Source organism: Chaetodon trifascialis, chromosome 17 (assembly GCF_039877785.1).
Source record: "Chaetodon trifascialis isolate fChaTrf1 chromosome 17, fChaTrf1.hap1, whole genome shotgun sequence".
NCBI lineage: Eukaryota > Metazoa > Chordata > Actinopteri > Chaetodontiformes > Chaetodontidae > Chaetodon > Chaetodon trifascialis.
Window position 1 is genome coordinate 9,847,315 of NC_092072.1, and position 20,123 is coordinate 9,867,437.

Sequence of the window (20,123 nt, forward strand, 5' to 3'; positions counted from 1 at the left end):
GGTCTTGTTGCCACCCCGCTGCGAGGATGCTGCTGCCCTGATGTTCCCGAGCACAGCTACGGCATCTGTCAGGCGTCCCCTTCGTATCCAATGTGCTTGATACGTGAAGAATCGTGGATCCTGTGGACGCCGGCATTCTGCCATTCAGCATGTGAAGTCTGTGTGAGGCATCTACCTGAGTGGCTTTCTCTTGCCCCACTGTTTTAACTGCAGCCTCCCTGTGTGTTGGGTGGGTGGATAAATGTGGTTCACTGCTCCCTCAGTGTGTGTAATATTCTGGTATGAAGAGGACAGTTAACATTCAGAAAATGGACTGTGCTTTCTGACAAATCATCGTCGAATGGGCGTTCAGTCTTAAGGAGTCAGAATGGTTCAACAGAAGTGCCTGTCGGATGGTGCGACAGCATCTGAAACACCCTCCTCCGACTCCTTTCCGACATCAGAATCGGAGGCTGCATGTGAAAATTTCTGGAACTTTGTGAAACTGACAGCCTGCACTACATGCGCGCTTGTTCCTGTGTCTGAGAGTTGACGGGATCTGAACTTTTCTGTCATGCCCTTTTTTTCCCACACGCCATCCGTCACTTATCACATGTGCCATAAATAGGTAGCTCGCCATGAATTGCATCCAGGAAAGGCTGTCTGAGAATCTGCGCCATTTATGCTCCACACGATGCCTTCGAGTGTGGCCATTTGTAACAGTTCTAAACACTTTTCCTTTCGACGTCACGCTAGTTTCTTTCAAGCATTCAGCTGCCTTTACTTGAAGTTTAACTCATTTAGTGCATCATGTAAGCGAAGCTGCTCAAGTCCAAGTTAAAATCAGTCTCAAATTGTGAATCAGCAATTAGCAAAATCAAGCTAAAACTACTATTTGAAAGAAACTGACAGTCTCTCATATTAGTGCTTTAATATCCATTAAGGTATGCTGCTCATGTCACTGTTAGCTTTTTTAAAAAGAAGGTGTTCATCCAGGTGAAAACCCTTAATGTTAAGGTGCACATATTCAACATTAACTAGATGTTGATTAGCTTGCATGTTCATAGCATATAAGCTCCTTATAAAGCACTTATTAATGCCTTTTCCTGCATGACCATATTCCACAACTACAAGATTCACGTAAGATCATAATAACCTTACCTTAAATAACCCTAACCTTTAATATAAAGTGTGACTGAAAGTACAATTGTGATCGCAGAACAGTGCAGCTCTTTCTTGTGGGTTACTAATGAATTCCCTTTTAGCTCTGCCTGCTGCACTGTGTTCTTGTCTCAGATCAGACAAAACACAATACAAAACATAATCTGTGTAAATGAGCTGTTAAAAGATTTGCCGTGTTCCGTCGCGCCATGCACAATCACAACAATAAGGATTGTATACGGAGACGAAATTGTCAATTCATTTAAGCGCTCGTCAGCTGTTGGCTTCGAGATCCAAAGGGACGCGGTGCGTCATCTCAAATCCTAAAAAACTGACGGATTGCTGCGATCAGGACAAATGCACAGTAATGGACACAACTAAACAGGTTTCCGTAAAAATCAAACAACGATGTACACATGACCTTGTTTGAACCAGTGGTGCCACTCTGGAATGAACCAGCAGAGATAGACAAGGACAAGTTGACGGCTTCAGTTTCTGTCTGGAGCGTTACTTTGAACAAGACACTGACGCCTCTACCTGCCTTCATGCAGACTTATACAGTAGAGGAAGCGTAATGTGAACCTTAGTTTCGCAGGTTTCTGGGACACGCTGGAATACATTACATCTTCCTGTTCAGTATGTCTACTTTTTGGGGCGACTGCAAAGAACCATTCAGAAAAGTGGATTACTCATGCAAGTCTCTCCAGCTCGGCCCTCTCGTTCCTTCTCATTTTCTCTCCCTGTCTCTTTCTCCTCCTCTCTCTTTCCCCCTCTCACACATACATTTCCATTTTATTTTTTTGGGCGCAGACACTCGTCCCATCCCCCTCCTCTGTCCTCTTCCCATCACTCCCTATCTGCAATTCTCTAGCCTGGGTGTTTTGCATCTTGTACCTCCCATTTTCCCCCTTCACCCTCTTTTCTGTCCTTCTTTTTTCCTCTTTTCTCCCACTTTTTCTCCCTTTTCCTTCACTCTCTCTCCTCTGGTGCTCATTTTGCTGCTCTCCTCTTGTTTTATTGCCACCTTTCTTCTCTTTGCTCCTCTCCGTCTCCCTCGGGTCCCCTTTTCTTATCCTATATTCCTTCTGCTGCTCTCCTCCTCACACCCTTCTATATCTCCTACCTCACACCCCTCCCTCCACCCTCTCCTCTTTTGGTCCCCCTCTACCCTCCACTCTCCTTGCTTGTTCTCTCTCTTCCTGTCTCTCTCTCTCAGGACACCAGCCTCACACATGGCTTATTGATTTCTGAAAGCAACGCGCAGACATACGGCCGATGTACAGCCCACAAATCTGCACACAGAGGATTTGAGGCACACATGCAGTGAGGCACATGCATGCAAGACAGTATGTACAGCACGCACACTCCCAAGTCATGCAGTGAATATTTAGACGATGCCAGAATGATTAACACAGGGTATGTGATGAGGAGAAAGAGGGAGGGAGAAGAAGGCAGAGAGAATGCGCCTGTAGATGGCAGAAGAGTGCTTTAAGGAAACGTGTGGGAGCAGATTTCACACACACACACGCACACACACACTCTGGCACACAAGCACACTCACCCACACATATTCTCATTAACCCTCACACAGGCGCGTTTATATAGCTACACCTGTGAGGATTTTGCTCCGCCTTACAGAAATTCCCTAAACTGATTTCAGACAAACACACGTACATTGCCCCCATAACCCTTCAGCACACACACGCAAACGCTGCAGATTACACCGACGCTGCACTCAGACTGAGAATGATTAATCAGGAAAGCAGAGGCACTGCCGTTAATTTAATGCTTTGATTATGATATGGCAAAGACACCAATAACATGACTGGTTTCCCAAATGAGGTTTGCATGTATCCCTTGGGGCTGCGTAGCGCCGAAACTCCTGAAACCCCCCAGACGTTTAACTCAATTCATATTTCGATCAAAAGTGATAATGAAAATGTTACTTGGAATCAACTGAACTGGGTCTAATAGCATTTAACTGTCAGATAAGGACAAACATAGCAAGATACTATAATAAAAATGAAGATAAGGAACAATTCAGTGACAAAAAAAGTTAACGATTTCATCGAAAAGTCGGATTTAACTTTGAAATTCAGGTCGATTTGAATTGTTTTGACGCTCATATTCAGCAGCGTCCAGTGTTTGTCAGTAACGCCTTCTCCTAAAATGACCTTGCTCTCTAAAGAGTAGTGAAACTGCTATTTCATTTTCGGTGATAGCATTGCAGTTCGAAGCCAAAGTAATTAAAACTGCACCCTTTCTACAAACAGCTTGGTTGCATTATCCAAAAACTACACCCACCGGATCGCAGCTCTCTTAACTCAAATGGCTCAAGATCAAGGACTCCGCATCATCTCGAGTCAGAACACGGCCCGTTCATAACCTTGGAGGAAAACCACACGCCATGCAGCGGGAAACGGATGGCTGGAGATGGGTTCTAATGCACCGCCTTTATCTGGGGTAAATAAAATGTTGATGTATGTGAAAAATAGATACCGGGACATTTCATTCAGCAGTTCAAATCAGTTTAGGACAAACCTCAAATTCCACTATCTACCGTGCAGGCGCCAACATCAACTTTTTATGTCTCTACTTACTGAAGCTGTGTTATGTTTGGTTATATTATCACAATAAATACAACTTTGTTGTTGTTTTGAGGAAGATATCCACAAGTATTAAACTCCACTCCCCTTAAACTGAAGCTGATGAAACACTTGAGCGTGATGATGTGAGTATGTATTTCCCAGGCTGTTTGGGGGAGCCTTTTATATTTGTACAGCATATTAAGTTGACTGCAGCACTTTGGCTTTTTGCTGTTATTGACTTGATAGCTACTTTATAATTTTCTCCTCTCAGAGTGAAAATCTATACTCAATTTAATTCTTTGGCACAGTACTTCTGAGAGCATGAAAGAAGCGGTTGTGCGTTTGACCATCTAAAAAAGGAAACATGCCAATTATGATGCGTTTGTTATAAGATTACTTTCAATAAAACTGAAATATGTGATAATATTTAATGTTGGAAGTGAAGGCTTCTACAATGTTTGCCTGATTGCTGCCTGCATTTTTTAGATGAGATTTAATTTTGACTGTAGAAGGTGTTAACAAAATACCAGTGTTGCAAATACGAGGAAAAATGTGCAATCCAAGAAATTTTTAGGATAAGTGAGTTGCCAAGATGTGACATTTAGGGCACAATGAGTATATACAGTCAGAGCTGTTTTAACAACTGATAGTATAACTTCTGCTCTGAATAATAGATTTACAAGTACGGTATTACTTGGAATGTCATATGAATTATTCATGCGATGATCATTCTTTGTTGATGTTTTAGTGCATTTACACATTTTCCCCATGGGCCGTGTTAATATTGCAGCAAGAAAAACAGCAGCAAGTTAACGTTCAGCGTGCATGCACTTGAAGTGCTTTGCTACTAAACATATCTGTGTCATGCGTCACCGAGGCGTGAAAATCACAGCTACTCATACCACCTCTTAGCAATCAGAAATAAGTGACGCCCACGTTCGTTTAAAACAATCAAAATTGACTATTATTATGGGAACCGAACCCTTTGCTGCCATCATTATTGCCCCCTGCTAGCACTCCATACAGACATGTACTTTTGACGCAAACCGTCACTGACGCGCTTCCTCTTGCGGATCCACAGGTCTGGTACGGTGTTTGCCGCGAGACTGGGTTGAATACGTGCAACTACTCGCAAGAAAATCGATTAGGTGCCATCAGTAACTCAAAAAGTGTCACTTCACCAGACCAGCAGACGTAAAGTGTCTGTGTCTATCATGAACCGCCAAATCCCAAACTCTCCCAGCATATTGATTTCATTTCAGGAGTCAAGTGGAGCAATGATTGATGAGGCAAGTCGTTATTGGCTAGCCCATGTGACCGTCCGGCACAGCTCACCGCATCATGTTACACCGCTAAAGGGGAGTGTTCTCCTAATATGATTTCTTTTTAGTTTGGATTTGGCTTCAAGCTAGATTTCTTGGTTTTGTTTATCCGTCCTCCTCATTTTGATCAAATTTGATCATCCTTCTGTAAAGTCTTGTTGAGCGCCCATTCTTCAGTGCCAGTGGACGCATTTTTGTCCAATGAGTCTTTTCTGTGTAGTCTGATGTTGGAAATAAACCAACGTCCTCCCATACAACAGTCAACTGCAAACAGGGAGTCCATTTAAGGCTGTTATTTCCGACCAAACGCACGTGAATGGAAGCGGGAGCTTACGAGGAGCACTTGAAGGCAGCATCACTGTACCGGCGGGGAGAAGGAGACGCACCAGCCGCGACACCGGGAGAAAAGACCTAAGTACACCAAGCAGAGGGGATGATGCACGTCACCTCTGCTTTCTGACACAAGAAGGATTTGTCATTTTATCTTTTCCTCGTTGGACTTCAGAGAGAACTAAAGGAGGACTGTCACAACACAACGAGGAAGCTCTGGTTTGGCTTGTTTGGTAAGGAATTAAAAGGACCGACTGTTGGTGACGCTCGTGTGAAAAGAAGTCAGATGAATGAGAGAATGATGAGAGTGTTTAATTTATCTTTTTTTTTTTTTTTTTTTCAGGAGGGCTGGAGATGCTCCGTTTTGTCCGCCGTGGTTTGTGAGAGGAGAGGAGGAGAAGAGGAGGAAAAGAAGAGGAAGGTTTGACAGACGCACGAGTGAAAAGACGGAGGAGAGGAGGGTTATCCGGCCAGAGAAGAAACAGAGAGCAGGTACCCCTGTCCATCTCTGAGACACGAAGGGGGACAGAAAAGAAGCAGAGGGGATATTTTAAGAGTAACGGAGGAGAGGAGACACATACTGTACAGATCGACACGGGAGCAGAGGCTTATAAGGAGGGGGGACAGCCAGAGAGCCTGCATAGAAAGAGGGATATTTCAGGTTGAAGAGGGGATGCAGCCCAGAGGAAGTGTGGATTTGAAGCTCTCCCTCCCTCTCTTCCACTCTTTTGCGAGGGAACAGGACGGAATAGAGAGATATTGACGACCAGCGTCGCTAAAACCCAGCGGAGAGTGGATTTAAAGACAGAGAGACAACCTGTGAGCTCGTCCCTTCTCCCCCCCCGTGCTTTTCTCTCTGTGGATGTTGACTAAAGTCGTTTTTCGGATATGAAGGATTTATCTAGTCTATATTAGAAGGAGGAGGCAAAGAAAACGCACGCGTCTCCCCTCTATCTCTCTCTCCCCCCTCTCTCTCCCTTTCTCCTTTTCTCTCTCTCTCTCTCTCTCTCTCCCCCCCCCCCCTCCCTCTCTCTCTCTCTCTCTCTCTCTCTCTCTCTCTCTCTCTCTCTCTCTCCTCCGTTTTCTGGATGTGAAGCAGCATGCGGCCCGGTGAGAGCTTAGAGGGCTCGCGCTCGGCTCGCGGAAGATGTATTGATGCTAATAATATTACTAATAGCGGCACGGAACGCTGTCTCGCGCACCCCCCTTCGGCAAAGAGGAGGATGAAGAGGGGGACGACGAAGAGGAGGATGAGAGGGATGAACGAGAGGATGACGGACGGAGGAATGACGGTGATGCGCTGTTTTCTGTGGAGTCTCGTTCTTTGCTCGCTCTCCTCGCGCGCGCAAGGTAAGGGGATGCGACACACGCACACACATAGACACGCGCACACACACACACACACACACACACACACACACACACATACAAGTGCACTCACGCGCAGTGACATAAACGCCCTCACAATCACGGTTTGGGTGAGTTTTTTTGCCCCCCCCCACCCCCCCACTGCAGTCATGAGAAAGATGCTCCTTCTTTTGCGCGCGTGCGGGAGATGAGGAGAGTGGGTGTGTGTCAGGGTGTCTGCGTGCGCGTGAGGATGTCTGTGAGGTGTCTGTGCATGTGTGTGAGTGAGAGGGGAGGTGTGCGTGTAGGCGCGCGAGGTGCGTGCGTGCCTGAATGTATGGTGTGTTGCGGAGGAGAGCGGAGAAATAGAAATGGGCTTACAGGGAGGATGAGGGGAAGGAGGGATGGAACCGGCAACAGCCTCTTTACCTCTTTTCTCATCTTCTGCTTGCTTCAGTTTGCTCTCTCTCTCTCTCTCTCTCTCTCTCCCTCTCTCTCTCTCTCTCCCCCCCCCCCCCTTTCTCTCTCTCCATCCTTCCCTTCAATACAGCCATTGAGCTGGTAGCCAATAAATATTCTTGCGGTAGCTCTTGGGCTGTGGCAGCGAACGTGAGCTGCTTATACCAAAGTGTGTGCGGGAGTGTGTTTTGTCTCAGAGTGCGTGTGGGGGGTTCGTGCGCGTGTGAACGTGAGTTGTTTATAGTGATGGGGCCCAAGCCTTACACAGCATTTTATTCCCAAAAACCTGCCACCATGCCCATGCATTCATTTTCTCTGCATATCAGTCAGAAGATGCCATATAATGGTGGTGTCTCCCCCCTTTCTCTCTTTCACACACACTTGCTTACCTTGCCCCCTCCCTCGATCTCTTCCCTGTCTTCCTTTAGCTCCCTCGCCCCCCTCCCCTTTCTTGCTTGAGTGAAATAAAATGTTAAAATATTCACAGTATAGCACACTCTCTCCCGCTTTCTTTGCCTGTCTGTATCTTGGTATTCCTCCGCTTTCCATTTTTAGTTTCTCTCTCTGATCCTGTTCAGAAACGCTGTAAGAACACACACAAACACGCACACGCACATTTGAGTGAGCGCACACAGATGTACGTGTACACTCGTCCAAACCCACCCACTGCTGCATCAGGTGGGGCTTCTGTTGTATGGAAACTGACTGACCATTCATCACCGAGTCTTGAGAGGAGGATGGACTAGAGCAGGCTAAAAAAATGGATGGGAAGGAAGGAGGAGACAAGGGGAAAGATTAGGAGGAGGAAAATGGGCTCATGAGGAGGTAAGGTAAGATGGGAGGAAAGGAGGAGTTGAAGAGGGGAAAGTGAGCGAGAATTATTACAATAGAAAGAGACAGAAGAGGTTTAGAGATGCGAGCAGGACTGGGCTTCTAACTAAACAAATGCCAAGGTCTGTGAGCTTCTGACAACAGCAGCCCAGCTTGGTTTTGACTGAAAACTTTTCAGACAATGTGGGTTAAGACTTGGTGAGAGGAAAAGAGGAGACTGAGGTTTGAAAACTGTGCAAGAAAGGCAAAGGAAAGCTCAAAAAGCCAACCGCCGTGGAAGCGATTGGGAACCATTTGTCATTGTCGTTGTAAAGTCTGCATGATCCTCCAGTGTGGGGAGACTACACTCATGTAGGCTGACTGAGCAGAAATGCTATGGATCTCTACTGTGATTACACCAGTCGTCACCAGGAATGCCCAGACGCTTGGATTTGCACCATCACAGATTGCAGGATTGTAGTTTCACTGTTGAAAAAAACAAACAAAACAGGAATCTCCAGCCTTCTAGTAACCCATTTGGAAAAGTTTTCTTCTTTGCTCTGGCTTATTCTGATGGACAGATGAGAGGTTGGCCTCAAAAACTGGCCTCATAGGTCATCTGTGCAAGCAGCTTATTATGACCCATGTTTACAGTTAGGTGGCATCCTCTTGTGGCTGTAATAAATATGACAGGAGCAAAGGGAGTAAGTCAGGTGATGTAGCATAAAGAGCAAGAAAGTCCACGTATGGAGGAAGGTGGGATGGATGGATGTCATAAGTCAGCATTGACTCGTTTTAACTCACATATCGTACTTTTGGTGCCTAAACTTGCAACCAAACCGCGTTCAGTAGAAGTTACTGGATGTAACTCCAGTTCTATGAGCATGTGCACCTGTCGCTGGCACTCCTCAATGGTAATATATGTCGTTTTGGCATTGATCTGTTCTTTCATTTAGTCATGAGGAGGTGTTGAGGGGGGTTTGTGGGGGTGTTGACTGAACAGAGAGTAAGGATCCTGACACTGATGTCGTCATGGCTGTCTGGCCTGTGAGAGACCACAGTTACATATTTTCTAACTCTTCATGGTATGAAGGTGCTCTAAATGAGGCTGGCTGAAGAATAGTTTTAGTTAAATGCAAATTAAGATTAATAAAATGTCAAAGGTAGATATAGAAGTTGGCAAAGCAAGCAAGCATTTAAAGGTTTTGTTTTTTTTTTTAAGTGTGAAAGCTGAGCAGAAAGGTAAATAAATGTGTAATTAAATGTCCCCTTGATGCATGCTGACATTCTGGGGACCAAGGCTTTAAAAAGAGGCTGGAAAATGAAAGCCAGCCACCAGCCAAATGCTGTTACATTTTGGCTGTGGCCGGTGAATTAGTCGACTCTAGCGGCCATTGGCAGGTAACCAATCATTGTATGGGCCTGCGATTCTATTCTGAAAACCAATCCAGAAGGTGGAGTAATGAAAGAGCCACTAATGGATTCACGCGCTGCTGTAGCCAGTGGACAAAAACTTTGAAATCTCAACTTGCTTAACACGTTTGACACAAAGACACAGTGCCATTTCCAACGCAGTATCATCTTTTGTAATGATCCTGGGTTTTAATTGAGGAGTCGGTGTTCCGCTTTGTGCAGTAAAATGAGGACAAGAGGACAATCTTGGAGAGGGCTGAAAGCCTCCCTCTCCGTGTCTTTGAAAGGTTATTATAAAAGCGTCGCTCTTTTTGTGTGTTTTTGAATGCCTCGTGAGAATGTAATTTTAAAAAAAAGCATGATGTTGAACTTTGTGTCAACAAATTCGCCTCAAATAAAGTTTCCCTGTAAGTCAGAGGCTGGGAAATTGCCGCACTTGTCCTCTGCTCTTCCTCCTCTCTCCCCTGATCCCCTTCTTCTCCGTGTCATCTGTTCTCCTCTCCTCCTCCCTGCTGCTGCTCCGCTCAGCTTAACTCCACCTCTCCTCTCCTCTCCTCTCCTCTCCTCTCCTCTCCTCTCCTCTCCTCTCCTCCCCTCCCCTCTCCTCTCCTCTCCTCCCCTCTCCCTGTCCCCTGCCCCTCTGTGTTTCCTCTCCCCGGCTCAGCACTTCTTCTGTGCTCTCATCCCTCCTCACGGCTCCCTCTCTCCCCTTTCGTCTGTCAGATTTGCACTGTGGCTCCAGAGGCTTAATTTACTCGCCAAACATATTAAATCGCACACGTGCAAATGCACACAAGGAAAGGAAAAAAAAAACAAAACTCACGCACATTTTTCACCGCCGCCCAGACCCTAAATGTATTCTGGGCTACATTCAACCTGTCAGACTCCAAACGAGAGCAGCGTCCAACCTCTCAACCTGCAGCAGATCTATGCTGGAGCTTCTTTTCAACGCCATCTTTAAGATTAACCTTATCGCACAGTATGGATTTCACCAGCACTCAATCAAAGGACTAACACTGATCAATCATCTTGCGCTAAATATCAATTAGACAGCCGCATAATCTCTTCCTGGTCATCGGTGGGGTGAAGTACTGTAACTGGTTCTACTGAAGCCTTTTCCATGTGACCCAGTAATTAACCCAGAAGGCTAAAAATAGCTAATTTAATTTCTATTGACGAGCCATGGAAATGTAGTGCTTTGTTCTTGCAACATGGCCAAATTGAAATTTATCAGTCATCCCTTGGTAGGGTCTAGTAATTTAATGCTGGTCATCAGTGTTAAATTGGACAGGCCGCCAGGCGCACCGAAGCGCTCCTCCAGCCAGGTTTTATAACTCATCCCGGACATCAGAGATTGATTGGCGCAGTTTGCAACGCTAATGCTGATTATAAATCATTGATTGATATTGTCCATTAATGTGCCACTGCTGATCATTTACCTGTATTAGTTACTGGTTGAGTGTTTTGGTAATCATCCTCTGCTGTCAATTATCGATTGATATTCTGCATACAGTTAATAGTAAGGCTTGTTGGTGAGCTCGGAGGCAAGAAGTGATGGCTGCATTGAGAAACACGGGGGCATAACATGGTTCTGTTTCTCTGCTGAAGGCGCACATACATAGACGTGCTTCTGGGCTGTTAGTACCCTGTGTGCACACGCTGAGGCAGACGAGCACCCTCGCACTGAACATTAGCGCAACACAGACTCTCTAACACACATTTAATCCTGTGGCTTATGGCTGGTTTCTCAGGGAGGGAGATGTGTCTGTCGCAGAGTCAGCCTCTTGATCATATAAATACTTCTAAGTTCCTGAGGACGAGAGAGGGAGGACGGGGGGGAGGTGAGATGAGGGATGAGGAAACAGTCGTGCGTGGGACAAGTGTGCCACATTATAAAAGCCAGTGAACATTTGGAATTTCTGCTGCATCCATCCCTGGCTTAGATACTCACAGCCTCTCACCTCTGTCCTCTCATCCTTTTCTTTGCTTCCATCCCTGCCTCACTCACCACTCTTGTGTCTTTGCCTTTATGCATATGCATGCTTATTTTGTTCATTACATACTGTTGCATCCTCAACTCCGCTCACTCCTCACCCGTCCCTCTTGACTTTCATTCACCTAATCCTCTCCTGCATTTCCAGCCTCCATAGAGTGAATTTGTAATTACTTGTTTTTTCTCGCTATTTCACCCCCTCTCATCCCCTCTTTTCTTTCGCTTCACTGTCAACATTTAATGCCAGCGCCGGAAGTAGCATGACATAGAACAAGGCAATGTAAAGGCGGGGATTTGTCTTTGAAACCAGAGACCACATTTCAGGTTCAAGCTGGGGTTGACTTTTTGAATATTTAGCACAATTTTTCCATAACCGTCACCAAGTGGCTTTAGTTCCAAATGCCATAAGCAGAGACTGGAACCAAACCAACGCTGACAGTGAACATTCAGTATGAGCACAGAAACATACAGTGTATGCAAAATATGTTGGCAGTGAGCTGTTTATGTGATGGGAATCCATGCAGCAGTAATTATCTCCCAGAGCTTTGTTTCCGAATGAAAGATCGTTGCCCACAGATGTAATGTTTGAGATAATGGTTGCCCCTTACCCTTGGAGCAAGTGTGAGTCACTTCTTAATCCATTTTCTGTTTAATTTGTGCTCCCCTTTCTCAAGTTTTGCCTTGAAAGTCCTTGCTTTAGTGTTTTAGTGCTCTGGTGTTGCCACAGTTGCTGTGCAGGGAACTTCCCTGTTGAGTCGTGAGCGAGTATGTGCTTTGTGGTGTATATTCATATTCTTGAGCTTCTGCTGCTCTCAATCGTTTCCCCCCCTCCATCCATCTTCCTCCACCCCTAATCACCCATTCTTCTTTTCCCCTGCTTCCTCCTTCCAACGTTCGCCCATGGTGAATTTGTAATCACCATCTTTCTCACATCCCACACCTGCCATCTCTCCTCTCCTTTCTGTCTCTCCTTTCTCCATTAGTCTTGCCTGTCCTCGTCCCCTCTCCCCTCTCCTCCCTCCAGCCCCCTCTCCTCAGTGAATTTGTTGATTGTCATAGGTGGGCACTCACAGGCTTCAGCTCTGTTAATCTCTCGTGTGTTTTCTCTCTTAGCCAACAAACGTGGTGCACATTTAATTCCTGCACACAGATTGCCAAACGAGTGGTGTGTTTTGAAATTGCTTGAGAGCCAAATCTACTCATGTATGTCAGATCTGTGTTTGCCTGCTATGATTTTAGAAACGTCAGCTTGCACATATTGAACAGGCTGTTCAATTGGAAAAAGTGTTTTGTTTTGTTTTGTTGCCATACAAATTAGAATAAAGGCCGCACTCCAGTTAGCTGTTCCAGCTGTGCCGGGACCCTGTGGATCCATAACAGCTTTTTATACACAATTGCTCTTTACCTTGGAGGTCTAGTGTAAATGTGCATTTACAGACTGGTGCAGTAAGTATATATCATAATCCATCATAGTAAATGCAAAGACATGGTGGCTTCCTGTGGGAGCAATCATCAAAGATAGCACTGCAATGAATTAAAGGAAGTATCCTTCTAATGTGTCTCAAATGGATTTTGTCACTGAAGCTACAATGTGTGTATTAATAATGTAGTTTGAGCAGGGAGATGTGTGTGTGTGAGCAGAGTCCCCTACATTTGTTTATTTGTGTGATAAATAAGCTCACAAAATGTCAAGAAAGGAAATATTCATACGTCCATTTTCCTAAAATCCAAGTTGTTCTGTTCTCCATAAGTCATCGGAAAACGCACTTCATTCAAACTCGACAGTAACAAAATAAAACTAACCAAAATTGTCGTGGGTAGTGCTTCCACTGTTCCAGCTCACCAACTCCGGTTTGGTGTTCATAAACCCTGAATTCAGTGAGTTAGATGTGAAATTATTCTGGCTCTCCGTGTTGTTTTCGCCGCTGCCTCCCTGCTGTTGCTGGCCTCTTTGTGTTCCTGGGTTAGCTTGCTCAGTGTGTGTCTGTCACTGGCCAGCGACTCTCACTTGTTCTTTGGATTCAGACCATTAAATTAGCAAAACAAAATGTCAGAAATGGGCCAAAAAAAAACAATGGGTGATAAACCCTGCCAATTGCAGATGCAGTAAATTCATCCAGTCATCCAACCCTGAGATGTATTTCATCCAAAATTCCACACTTGCACACATCAAATGCTCAACTTGAAGCGTGATGAAGTTCTTGAAATAAGAAACAAGAGTCTGATTAGCAGGCCCATCAAATTGGGAAAATCAACTCTGTTTCTCAATTACTCAGAAGGTGACTTTTGGGAGACATGAGGTGTCTGAAGATCTCTCTCTCTCTCTTACACATGCACACACACACACTCACGCACGCACACACACATGCACACAATCTGTCCATCTTCCAGAGCCTCTTCATTATTTCAAAGATGATTAGAAGCAGATATGACATGAACATGTTGAGTAGGCAAGCATACACACACTCTTTCTGTCTCTCTCGATCACACACACACATATGCCCACACACTCACTCACACAGACACACACACACACACACACACACACACACACACACACACACACACACACACGCAATCTAATAAATAGACAAATATGTTGGGCACACCAAGATAGCATGTGTTACCCTGAGGGTGTGACCGCAAACACACAAGCATGTGCACACATACACATGCGCACACACACACATACAGGGTAGGAGACACACACACACACACACACACACTCTGATGCCTTACGAGAAAGGCAGATGAGAAATTAACAAAGACAGACAGTCTCATATCCAGCTGGTGCTCCCTGTTGGTGTGTGTGTGTGTGTGTGTGTGTGTGTGTGTGTGTGTGTGTGTGTGTGTGTGTGTGTCAGTGTGTGTGTGTGTGAGGTGCTCTTATCTATATAAAGAAACAGGCAGCATGGCCACTATAGGAGGAGGTTTTTCATCTCAGATGGAAGCTTGGAGTAACATGGAAAAAGTGCATCTCAGAATCCTCCTATATAGATGGATGGACACATAAACAGCAGTGTCGGTCAAAGGTTCGATCCCCGGTGACAGACAGAGTCTGTCCCTGTCACAATGTCCTTGAGGGAGATACTGATGCCCTTAATGGCTGTGTACTCTCTGGGGAAAAACACACAGCGGCTGACATGAAATTTATACAAGACAAGACAGAGCAGAACTGAAATGACACAGATCGTCTATTTGGAATGCATAGAATCTAATGACAAAGAGAAGGTTGTTCGTTATGATGGAGAAAGCGGGCTGTGATCGTCATAAAAAGCTCCGCCGACCAAATCAAGTTGATGTCATGGCAACCAAATGATTAAGTTGAGCTACTTTGAATAACTTTGGTGGCGGTCCTGTCAGTTTGCCTTTGATTCAAACCTGTTTTAGTCATTTGACTGCCACTTTCTTCCCTCCCCTCAAGGTTACTGATGTTGGCGAAGGGAAAGAAATGGTCAAATTAAGCCGCCAAAGAGGTGTTTGAAAACCTACGAGCTAAACATGTGCTCTGTATTAGTTGAACAGTTGTACCTTCACGTCAAGTCGACTCATGATCATTATTCGTTCCTACTGAACAGACGTGCTGCATGCTGAGCCACAGATGTATGAACATTATTGTAAGTGTGATAATCTTTACCCATGATTACCCACGCGTTAATTAATGACATGCGTTCTCCCCGTTGAAAATGTCTAGAATGTGATTCGGACTCCGTCCTCGTTATTTAACTCGTCATTAACAGATCTCTTATTTTAGATCCATCGTCTCACAATTCACACAGTATCCTTATGTGTTGTCATTAAGCTTACAGATGCTCCTTTGATACTTATTGCTTCCTTGATCTGATATCAGATTTTTATTTAACAAGGTTGTTGCTATGGCGACTGTGTGAACATTAAAATCATTTCAGCTTTTGTTATTGTGCATCAGTTAGCAATGCAACATGAACACACACAAAGAAAAGAGATGAGCCACAAACTGGATGTTTGGAGGCAAATAAATGACCTAAAATTAGTTAACTAGTTGCTTATTGGCATGCATACTAGTAGCATATTGGCTCTTTATTAGTGATTATAAAGCATTATTATTAACGCCTTATTCTGCATAACCTTCTACAACTACTAGGTGATTAACATTTGAGTTTTCCCTCAAAAACCTCTGAATTATTGCTTATTGGTAGTAAGTAAGGAAGTTGTTATATAGGAGATATGATCTTAATAATCTACCTGTAACCATTAATAACCCTAATGCCCAGAATAAGGTCTATAGAGCCTTCAGGGACTTCTTACTTAACAGCTGTTATTTTTGATTGTCCCATCCTTCCCGTAACTTTTCTAATGTTTGTGGAAAAGACCCAATTATTTGAATATTCATTTAGTTGTTAACAGTCGGGTCTCTGAAGACAGACAGCAGCACAACACCCTGCTACGCCAGACACACAGGCACACGCGCGTGAAGGTAATGTGATTAGTCAGTTTGCTAGACAACTGAACCCCCCGTGAACCCATCTCGAGTCTTTGCTGTCAGATGGAAAGATCTCCAGTCCAACCTTTCAACAATTTCAATTATCGTCAATTTTGGATTGACGTGACATGATTAAAATTAATGCATTTTTGAAGCCACGGTGTGTAAAGTGCTACAGTTGGCTTAATTACTCCTATGGGGGGCATTTGATAATAATAAACATATAATAACAGCATTTATTTTTTTCCCCTGTATAAAAAAAATAATGATATTTCTGGCACAACTGGGCATTGGAAGGAAGAGAGAAACAGAACAACAGCGGGTGTGTTTGTGTGTTTGTGTTTAGACTTGGTGTGTGATGACAGGTATGCCCATGTGCCCCAAACCCACAGAAACGTGGCTGTCAGCAGACATGACACACACCCTGCTATCTAAACACACGCACACACACAATCTCACCATCTCATCACCTCGTGCTGTTATGCTCGTGAGGACGGTCTCTTGTCTTTGTGTCTGATTTAATGAATTCCCCCGTCCTGTTCTTAAATCGTAAAGAAAAAATCAAATTTACTTTCATTATGAGCTTTCACAACGTGTCTCAGTCTATTTGCATAATAATAAGTCATTCATTGAGCTTGTATGCAAATACCTTGCCTTCTCCTGCGCTCTTATTGGCTGCAAGTCCCACAGCTCTGCAGGTGATGCATTTCCTCCCTGAGTGATGATGTGTTTCCTGTCTGAGTCTTGCGCCTTGGGAGCCTATTTTTTTTGCTGTTGTTCATTCTGTCTATGCATGTGGGTGTCTTTCTGTGCGCAGGGCGTCTGTCTGTATGTGTGTGTGCATGTGCACATGTGCGCTTGTCTGCTTCATTCCCAGAGAAGACTCATTTCCCCAGCAGGCCCTGTCAGGCTGTTTCTGGGTGCACTCAGTTCACAGCTGGAGGCTACTGCTGTCACCTGGTTACCTAACATCTCTCCTCTCCTCTCCTCTCCTCTCCTCTCCTCTCCTCTCCTCTCCTCTCCTCTCCTCTCCTCTCCTCAGTTTTCCATTATCCACTTACCTTCCTGTCAGTCATAACGTCGGTGAACTCTGTCTCCCCCCACAACACTCGCTCCGTCATCCTGGTGCAGTTTTCAACAAAACAAGGGAAAGTTAAGGAGAGCTGGTCCTTCATGGATGGCAATAAAATTACTCCAAAGAGACTGTGCAGTCAAACGATTGCGCTGAGAGTCCAAAGGTCCTATTTTTACGCCAGTATTTAGCGCAAGTCGTTACTAAAATTGCTGTTTTCAAAAGCTTTCACGCTTCGGTGGCCACAAGTGTGCCCCGAAAAGGAGGACACCTCCGCGGGGCAGGCGAGGATGGTAACCAAGACAGCTATAGTCACAGCTAACAGGTGTGTGCATATACCATAAACACACACATACATGCTCAAGGCAAAAAAAAAGAGAAATCAAGCAAATGTCAGCAAAAAAAGAAGTGAAAATGAATCAATTTTATGATGATATAGCATTAAATAGTCTTTCTTTAAGTGGCTGAAATCTGCAGACTTTCTGTCTGGTGTGCAGGGAAATGAAGTTTGCATGCACAGACAGAGTTCGTCCCAGAGGTGACGGCGTGCAGCTTCTGTCCCGCTCGCAGACAAAAGCTCAGCAGGGTGTTGCAGCGGACAACAGTAAACGTTTTGATCTTTGACACTGGCCGTCTGTTGCTCCCACGCGCCGACCCTACCCCGCTCTCTCCCTCTCTCACTGTCTACCTCTCTCGCCCGGGGTCGCTGGGTCAGACAGAGAGCAGATGCTTTACCACACGGCCACAACCAAACCTGACACCACAACACGCATCCTCCCACTCTGTCATCTCCGCTTGTTCAATGTGTTCGTCTCTCGGGAAGATATTTGTCACCTGTTTCACTGTCCGTCCTTTGATTTCCAGCGACACAGATAGAGAAGCAGACTGATGGAACAAAAGCTGCACTGCAGGTTGACTGTGGCCTATTTATTAATATATGAAATGAAATTTTTGACAGTATCTAATGTGCATGTAGCTGCATTACTCTTCTTGCCTTTTTGCACACACACCTGATACAACAGAACATGCATACACCACTCTGCAGCTTTAACTGCAAGTCTCATTGTGGACTTTTATTCGCTTTTATCAAGCTTTTTACGTCCATCATCCCACTTATGGCACTTTGATTAATCTGCAGCTGATTAAGTCCGTCAAACCTCCTACTCTTAAATGTAACTGTCATCATTATACTTTCCTTTTACATAGTTAATGAAATGTAACATATCAATTGATGTACATTTAATTCTGCATTGCAAAGTCAGTTTCTTTGTTCGCTGTGTGTGTCCTTGATGAAGTCCAGATTATGGAATATTGGCTCTTAAAAGGGTCAGCTGTAGGTGGGTGCCAGGACCGACCTGTGAAAGCAGGTCATAAATAATAAACTGGCTTGGTTTCTGCCCTCCTTTGGCACTCAGCATTCCCGTGTTCATCCTCTGTGAATCATGCAGGTTTGTTCCTTGACCCAGAGGCCACGTTGACAGCCGCTTCAAGGAGAGCTCATTCTTTTTATCAATGAAAGAAACCGAATGTTCGTCAGCATCCGTGTTGATTTCACGCTCCGTTTGTTTTCTGACAAAGCAAGTTCGTGTGAAGACCACAGGCACAGCAAGTGATATGTATCATTAAGCCAAAAGAAGTCTGTCATTGGCAGGCTTCCTGTGATACACTTTGTTTCTGTTGTATTTGCCAACATTCCTTTAGGTTTTACGTGATTTTACAAAAAGTACAACAGCAGCTAAGTGCCTCTTTGGCTTGAAGGGCATAGCAAACAATTTAATCTCTATTTTGTTGCTAATAGAAAACCATAACCATATTTTTAGCCCTGAAAATTGAAACATCCTCCTTCTCCCTCCAAGTTCCCAAAAAAGTATTGTCGGAAAAATAATTTTATAGCACATAAGAGCACATCCAGTCCCAATCACAGCTTAGCTTCATATGTGAAGGACGTTTAGACCCATAGCAGCAGTAGTATCTTCTGTCATATGTTTACTCTGGACAGGGAAAAAGCTAACAAATAACATCTTGGTGCATCCAATTAAGAATTTCGAAATATGGAAATAGTAGGCGAATCAGCATTAAAGATAGAAGAAAATTTCAGCCTCTCCTGACAGTTCAGTGTTAGCAGTCATTGAATTATAGTATAGAAATCTCTTAAACAAATCAAGAAAAGCTCAGTGCCACCTGTAATATGGTCTTAGTTCTTTTTGAAGTGCCATGCTTTCAGCGTGCTGCCGCAGTCTTCTGGAGGTAATTTACTGTATATCCTCCAACAAACAAAGAAGCAAAAGGCTATTTAGGGACTAGTCAGTGTCCAAATGGCTGGTAGAGGTTGAGCTGAAATGAGTTTCTCAGATCAAAAGAAACGGAACGATAAAAGGGATAGAAAGATAAAAGGATTTGAGTCTGTGGATCAGAATTGCTCCTTTATAGAACAGAAATCAACAGAATTAAAATCCATTCGACGATGAGGAATCCTGGACTCCACACGTGTCATGAAGGGCACTGCGTCAATAAGACATTCCTCTCCACTTCACACAACGGATCAGGTTCAGTTTCCACTAGAAGATTCTTTACTTGACAGAAGTCATCAAAGCTGCGGCCCGCAAAGCATCTCTGCTCAGATTCCTGTCTGAGGTACAAAGTTAGCGCCGTTCACTTCGCCTCTTCTTCACTTTCTTTCATTTGAAGTTAACAGGGCTGTTGGGAAAAGAGGTGTGGACAAATAACACAGAGGCTGATGGACTTTGAGGCCTTCTTTTATGATCTAATGATATTTCCCTGTCATATATTTATCGTTTATGGGCTGAGGTTATATGGGCTATTTGTAATGCATGCCCACTGACATCAAGTGTTTGAAGGCGACATTAGCTAAAAGTCAGATGTGAGTAAATTTTGCCTGCAGATGGGAAACGAGCCAGCATCTCTCTGACCAGTTTGTTCTGATCTGAAAGCCACTTTGGCTGTAAATTAAACATGCTGGGGACATTTAGCAAACCCCTGCCACTAAGGTTTAAATATTGATTGGATTGCCTTTGCATATGCATGCAGTATTTAACTTAAACGACTACATGTTTAAGCACTCATCTGGTTAAGCCATTAATCTAGTTCAACCATTTATTTAGTTTTTTGTTTTGTTTTTTCAGTTAAAAATAGAAGCCAACTGTTGTCCCACGTAATGAAATCGAGG

The 20,123-nt window shown here is 44.4% G+C and overlaps 1 protein-coding gene across 1 annotated transcript in view; it reads left to right on the plus strand.

Annotated features, from left to right (window-relative positions):
- The first annotated feature begins 5,432 nt into the window (after nt 1–5,432).
- csmd3b (CUB and Sushi multiple domains 3b) overlaps nt 5,433–20,123 on the plus strand; it is a 324,934-nt gene continuing 310,243 nt past the window's right edge. The window contains exons 1-2 of the mRNA XM_070985476.1: nt 5,433–5,613; nt 5,724–6,730. Coding sequence (XP_070841577.1) covers nt 6,481–6,730 — 250 coding nt within the window. The 5' untranslated portion in view covers nt 5,433–5,613; nt 5,724–6,480. The remainder of the gene's footprint in view (nt 5,614–5,723; nt 6,731–20,123) is intronic.